Raw genomic sequence first — 7260 nt, 5'->3', positions numbered from 1 at the left:
AGTGATAAAAATGACAAGGTATCAGACAAAAGTTTATTTTACTTCTCATTGAACACAGACAACAGAGTTGATGGAAGAAATTGAGCTGTTAGGAACAGTTTGACTTCTTAATCCATTTCTTCCACAGAGGGCCTTTTACCAAAAGATAAAGAACATGACTAACATTTTGTTTTCAGTATAGTTCTACAAATAGACTAAATGTTGACTTAAATTAAAAGGCAATAAAAGAAACCAATCAATCCACAAGAGTCTTGAACTCTTGACCTAATAGTACCACAAAAATTGAACATTGTTATAGTACATTTCAGTGTCGCAAGTAACTGGCTGTCCAATTTCAAGTGAAAATGTAAATAAAAGTGTAACGTCAACAATACTCCATCCAAAATAATGTGCCCTCCTAAACCAGTCCTGGTTCTGTTTTGTATGCCCTTCACACAGCACTGCGATTGTTTGCCAGGACTTTGTACTTGATGAGGTAGTAGGGGTAGCACTGGCTGCTGTCAAACACAACAAATATGGTAGGATGCTTCTGATCCGCACAGGAATCGTAGTGATGCCGTCCTGACTTAGTGGGGTTGGGGAGTCGAGGGGGACGGACAAAATACATTTTTCCTACACAGGCTTTACCCACAAGCACCTTAGCCAGGAACATGAAGCCACAGTCTGTAAAGTCTCCCCCTGGCCCTCTGATGGAGTAGAGGCGGAACCGAAAAGCTTCACAGGCGAAGTAAACGCCACGGCCGTAATGACTAGTGGGTTTCGCCATGCGAGGGTCGAAGTTCTGTCGGCAGATGTCCATGGCGGTGCTCTCGCATGTTCCATGGAACAGGTGTCTCTGCAGGACCAAGCTACAACTGTCCTGCGTGTCCTCCATGTGCTTCTTCTGCCTGGAAAACACAACCCTCCATTGGAATCAATTTAATGTATTTTTTTATGTATTTGAAGTGCCGAGTATTTGAAGAGTCTTACATTCTATACTTGTCCCACTGGAAGGTGTTCTGGACCTGCTGCAGGCTGGTGATCTGGGCTGGCTCTCTGGCATGGTTCTGTGGAACAGGTCGTGAACCGTCCTGTAAACCAGAGTCCCAGGAGGAACCTCCAGCATGGACAGGGGGTTCCCTGGACTCAGGGTCCACATTGGTGGGTACCGGCAGCTGAAATTCTCCATAGGGTCCACCTCAAGACTGGGGAGGGTTACCTGTCCAACTGGGAGTGTCCTAGGAGATTCACATTGTCTTGTTAACACTGAAATTGATTTTCACATCTCAAGGCAATGAAAATGAAAGACAGTATGAACAACATCCACATTGAAATCCAATGCAACGTGTAACTGACTGCATGCTTGTACCTGAGGTGTTGTCTTAGGGAGTCTGGCGAGCGGAAGGTGGGTCTGGATCTGATGCGGTGGGTGGAGTCTGTGATGAAGTTTTTCTCGGTAAGCATCTTGAGATTTACACAGGCCCAGTCTTTACCCAGCCAGCAGCTGTCCTGACCCTTACTAAGACAGTCCAGCATGAGCTCAAGGTTCTCCTAGGTGGTACAGAGGAGGAGGATGAAGTCAGCCCCAAACCACAGATCTAGAAACAGATTTTCCTAGCCCTAGTCCTGAAATTATCCAGTAGACATTTGCTTAAATAGCTGATCCAGTATCTGTTATTAGGGTCAATCTACTCCAAAGGAGTCATAGGTCACTTCAAAGGTCAGGACATGTTCTAGCAATCCATTTAATCCATCTGGGGTCATCAAGGAAAGGAGGACAGGAAAGCCATCTACAGACTGAGGGCTAAGAACAACTTCTCTAAACAAATGAAAATCGCTTTGTCAAATTTGAGATGGCCAGTAGGCTTTCACTTCCTCACACCAAACAAGTAAAAACCCCACAAGAGGGAGAACTCAGTTTGGTGGGTGGGACACACTTCTCCATAGGCTTCCCAGCCATAGTCAGATTCCCAGAAGAAGCGCCACTGTGTTGGGAAGTGAGGGTTCAGCTCTGGGCCAGTGGTGTTGGACGGCCAGTGGTGTTGGACAGCCTCCTGACTTGGCTGTACACAGTGGAATTCTCCACCATCAGCAAGACGAAGTTCAGGCAGAGTTGGTCCTTGAGAGTCCTAGAAGAAGAGCTGTCTGAGGGAGTAGTTATTTTCTTTTCAAATGTGAATGATTAATAAGAGAGGAAAGACTTAACATTACTTCACATAACATTACCATTACCGCTACCCATTTTAAAGGAACCAATGGAAAAATCCTTAAGCTGCAAGCTCCAACCTCAAGTAATTAAACCAAGTCTGTTAACTATACCCACTCTGATAACGTAGAAGTTGCCCCTTACCATTGATACAGGGCCAGACATTTTCTCATGGTTAGAAATCGGGATATAGGCCAGGGTCATCTGAAGATCTGTGGTGGGGGGCAACATCTACCTAGTGCCACTCACTCACCCATGTGTCAGGTAGACCCTTTCCTTATCCGGGTCACAGAACCAACGTTCTGCTTTCAGCTGGGAGCTGGGTTCCAGGCTGACCCAATCTGGGGTGTCAGTCCTCTTCAGCTGCCAGTGGAAGGGGTACTGCGTGTGGTACAGGTGGCACCTCTCACTCTTGGGGCAGTACCCCAGCAGGAAGTGATCACAGATCATAATGTTTTCATAGGACTGGGGGGGCAGGGAGTCTGAGGTTGGTGTCATGGGGGCATGTTCCAGGCGTTGTGCCGGAAATGAGGTTGGCAGTTTTGGGCGAATTAGATTTAGGTAGAATGGAAGACTTAGGTTTGGTTGAATGGCAGGTGGGAGTCTTACCTGAGCTTCATGTGGAGGATCGAATTTTGATGGAATAGGGCTGTGGACACTGGGCCTGTGGCTGGTGTCTGTGCTGGGACCGTGTATATGGTCTCTGGGGCTGGGATCTCAGTTGGGGCTTGACATTAGTGGTCACAGGTTGGACAGAGCCCCCAGGCCTGGGTACTCTGGGCTGCTTCTGCTGGGCACAAGGGGATTTAACCTTATGGGCACTGGAAGCCCTCTGGTTCTGGGTTTTAGATGTTTTTGGTTGTTGGAGCCGTCTTTGCTTGCCGGACCTGCCTTGTTGTGGGAGCCGTATTTGGTTGCCGGACCTGCCTTGTTGTGGGAGCTGTATTTGGTTGCCGGACCTGCCTTGTTGTGGGAGCCGTCTTTGGCTGCCGGACCTGCCTGGTTTTTGGAGCCGTCATTGGCTGCTGGACCTGCCTGGTTGTTGGAGCTGTTTTTGGAGGTCGGACCTGCCTGGTGTTGAGTGGAGGCTGCTGGGAGGATGGAGCCATAGCTGTATGGGGTCTCCTGGGATAAGCTCTGGTCTCAGGATGGTGGGGTGTCCTGCTTTGGGTATGGAGCCATGTGCTGGGCTGGTGGGAGTTGCCTGGCTGAGGGAGGACAGACATGGATCTTGGGTTTGACGGCTGGGCTACAGTCCTCTGCTTCCTGGGCAGATCACCTGATTGATGGTCTTCCATTAGACCTGCTTCAATAAGAAACACACTGTAAAAATAGAAAACCATGCAATGGCGGTCATGAAGACGTCATTTAATTTACAGTCACATTGTTTTATTTAATACAAAACTACATTGAGAAAATTGCACTGTCAAAACAGGGATAGCTGTAGCTTTATGACGCACATTCATATACATACATCCTCATCGAATAAATGCATCGTTGTTCCTAGGCTACCTCAAATAACACCACAATTAAATAGATGAGTAAGAACGCTAGCAAGCTTAACGTTACCTGACACGCATCTACGCCTAAACAATAAGCAGTAGTACAACAGCATCCATGCGCATTAATATTCACTCAATTCTAACTACTGGGGGAAATTGTTTTGTTTACATAACATTGAGCGATGTAGTGAAGGCTACAGTAGCCTATTACATAAAACAATACACCAAACAAATGATAGACATACTACAAACAACAACCTTCACCCAACACGTATCAGTCAACGTCACGTGTCTGTCTTTCAGGCGGGCGTTATCAAAATACGATTTCCTTTTTTTTGGTTGAAACTGCGGGAAATGGACGCAAACAGGATTGACATTTCGGCAGTTTTTCTGAAATTGGGCTACTTTGAAAACATTGTCGCGGTTGAAAATGTATTGGTTGCGGGCTACTTCTTAGTCACATCACGGCCGCCATAGCATTTAACATAAATATATATATTATGCTCAAAATATAAAGGGAACACTTAAACAACACAATGTACCTCCAAGTCAATCACACTTCTGTGAAATCAAACTGTCCACTTAGGAAGCAACACTGATTGACAATAAATTTCACATGCTGTTGTGCAAATGGGATAGAGAACAGGTGGAAATTATAGGCAATAAGCAAGACACCCTCAATAAAGGAGTGGCTCTGCAGGAGGAGACCACAGACCACTTCTCAGTTCCTATGCTTCCTGGCTGATGTTTTGGTCACTTTTGAATGCTGGCGGTGCTTTCACTCTAGTGGTAGCATGAGACGGAGTCTACAACCCACACAAGTGGCTCAGGTAGTGCAGCTCATCCAGGATGGCACATCAATGCGAGCTGTGGCAAGAAGGTTTGCTGTGTCTGTCAGCGTAGTGTCCAGAGCATGGAGGCGCTACCAGGAGACAGGCCAGTACATCAGGAGACGTGGAGGAGGCCGTGGGAGGGCAACAACCCAGCAGCAGGACCGCTACCTCCGCCTTTGTGCAAGGAGGAGCAGGAGGAGCACTGCCAGAGCCCTGCAAAATTACCTCCAGCAGGCCACAAATGTGCATGTGTCTGCTCAAACGGTCAGAAACAGACTCCATGAGGGTGGTATGAGGGCCCGACGTCCACAGGTGGGGGTTGTGCTTACAGCCCAACACCGTGCAGGACATTTGGCATTTGCCAGAGAACACCAAGATTGGCAAATTCGCCACTGGCGCCCTGTGCTCTTCACAGATAAAAGCAGGTTCACACTGAGCACATGTGACAGAGTCTGGAGACGCCGTGGAGAACGTTCTGCTGCCTGCAACATCCTCCAGCATGACCGGTTTGGCGGTGGGTCAGTCATGGTTTGGGGTGGCATTTCTTTGGCGGGCCGCACAGCCCTCCATGTGCTCGCCAGAGGTAGCCTGACTGCCATTAGGTACCGAGATGAGATCCTCAGACCCCTTGTGAGACCATATGCTGGTGCGGTTGGCCCTGGGTTCCTCCTAATGCAAGACAATGCTAGACCTCATGTGGCTGGAGTGTGTCAGCAGTTCCTACAAGAGGAAGGCATTGATGCTATGGACTGGCCCGCCCGTTCCCCAGACCTGAATCCAATTGAGCACATCTGGGACATCATGTCTCGCTCCATCCACCAACGCCACGTTGCACCACAGACTGTCCAGGAGTTGGCGGATGCTTTAGTCCAGGTCTGGGAGGAGATCCCTCAGGAGACCATCCGCCACCTCATCAGGAGCATGCCCAGGCGTTGTAGGGAGGTCATACAGGCACGTGGAGGCCACACACACTACTGAGCCTCATTTTGACTTGTTTTAAGGACATTACATCAAAGTTGGATCAGCCTGTAGTATGGTTTTCCACTTTAATTTTGAGTGTGACTCCAAATCCAGACCTCCATGGGTTGATAAATTGGATTTCCATTGATTATTTTTGTGTGATTTTGTTGTCAGCACATTCAACTATGTAAAGAAAAAAGTATTTAATAAGATTATTTCTTTCATTCAGATCTAGGATGTGTTGTTTAAGGGTTCCCTTTATTTTTTGAGCAGTGTATTTCACTGTGACCGTCTGCTGGAGACTATCACGCAGTGAGGCAGGCTGTTGCTGAGTGAGTGGTGGGGAGGGTCTAAGGTGTGTGTGGATGCGCTGAGAGAGCACTGCAGCATGCAGTTTATGTCGACCAGGTAGCAAGTCGGAAGTTTCCTTGTTCTGACAAGCATTTGAACGCTGCAGTGAGGAGACAGCGCAGCACGCGTGCAGGTCTTGGCAACTTTTTAACATTTATAGTTGGGTGATTCTGCAACTTCGGGCTCTTTGGCCCTGCAAGCTTTCAGAAATTAAAATGTGTTGAAACACCATTTTACCAGTATTATAATTGTCTAGAAATAATTTTTGATAATGGCTGCGATCGTACTTTTCAGGAATTTATATTTTTTTCTCAGACAGCCATAGACATGTAATTTACATCACATCATTAAACATCAATGTTAGTTGAAAATGAAATATCATACAATTAATTTATAACACATTTCTTATACATTTGTACATTAACTTGCATTGAGTATTATTTTAAGTGCTTTTTAAGGTTTTACTCAGATGAATAATTCAACACAACGCCTGAATGTATAAACTTGCCTTTGTGGCAGCTGAAAACATTTATTTATCATAATAAATAAGATATTTCCACACAACCTTTTTGAGCGATTATGATAACAATATGATTTCCCAATCTAAAACAAATCAATGTAATTATACATAATATACTAATTTACCTAAAAAATATGGGTGTGGTGGAAATGACATTTATGTAAAAAAAAAAAACGTATGAAAACAATATTTTATTGCAAACTTTTTGAACAACAACCATTGTTAAACATTTCATTAATTAAAGACAAAGTAAAATTCCAAAAGTAGCCGATGGGCAGAGCTCAAGGTAGGCTAAGTTTTTTGAGAGAGGTGTCATCCGCCCAGATTGCAGAGGGGTCATCCACATAGAAGAGCTCAGTGAGCGAAGTGACTGAGTCATTTGTGGTATACCCAACACAGGTGTGGAGGGCACCTGCTTGTGATGAATCACCAAAGTGAACTGCCTGGATTTCACTGGTCTATTTACACAGGTAGTTTCTCAGGGTTGCAACTTTGGTTTTAGAAGTTGGGGGGGAATAATAATTATAATTTGTTTTATTCAGTCGGATAAACACTCCAAACAGCCTATCCGACCACTCGGAGGCATCTGCATGGTCCTAAAGCACACCGTTGCCTCATTTTGTATCACATTCCAATGATAAAACTGGAGGGGAACAAAAATGCAATTTCAGAGTGTGGGGGGGACATCCCCAGTGAAAGTTGCACCCGAGTTCTCTGCGAAGTCAATATGCACGATGATCTCCTCTTTCTGCAGATTCTCTTTGAATTCTCTCAGTTTGGAGTATTGGTGTCAAATGTTGTACACGTGTTTCCCTAACTTCTATTTCAATCATTTGGATTGAAGTCCTCCAGTAGAATATGCAGTGTGCCACACACCTTTCCTTTAACTGTCAAATGTACGGTGAACTT

The 7260-nt window shown here is 45.8% G+C and overlaps 1 protein-coding gene across 1 annotated transcript; it reads right to left on the bottom strand.

The window, feature by feature from the left end:
* Positions 1–72: 72 nt before the first annotated feature.
* On the bottom strand, positions 73–2635 carry LOC106561340 (protein mono-ADP-ribosyltransferase TIPARP). Its single transcript, XM_045688744.1, has 5 exons — positions 2439–2635; positions 2039–2108; positions 1332–1530; positions 970–1162; positions 73–887 (listed from the first exon to the last, which is right to left on the bottom strand). Exons 1-5 carry the CDS (start codon positions 2633–2635, stop codon positions 431–433), a joined length of 1116 nt encoding a protein of 371 aa, XP_045544700.1. The 3' UTR covers positions 73–430.
* Positions 2636–7260: the final 4625 nt, after the last annotated feature.

Source organism: Salmo salar, chromosome ssa10 (assembly GCF_905237065.1).
Source record: "Salmo salar chromosome ssa10, Ssal_v3.1, whole genome shotgun sequence".
Lineage (NCBI taxonomy): Eukaryota > Metazoa > Chordata > Actinopteri > Salmoniformes > Salmonidae > Salmo > Salmo salar.
Note: the sequence above shows the minus strand (reverse complement) of the source record. Positions and strands in the feature narration are given on the sequence as shown.

Bases quoted from the DNA above. Each gene is read 5' to 3' on its own strand.
- LOC106561340 (XM_045688744.1), bottom strand. From the start codon at position 2,635: ATGATCTGTGATCACTTCCTGCTGGGGTACTGCCCCAAGAGTGAGAGG. The intron at 1,163-1,331 runs GTTACACGTTGC...GACCCTATGGAG, and splicing joins CAGGTACAAGCATGCAGTCA to AATTTCAGCTGCCGGTACCC. The intron at 888-969 runs GTAAGACTCTTC...TGTGTTTTCCAG, and splicing joins CAGTGGGACAAGTATAGAAT to GCAGAAGAAGCACATGGAGG.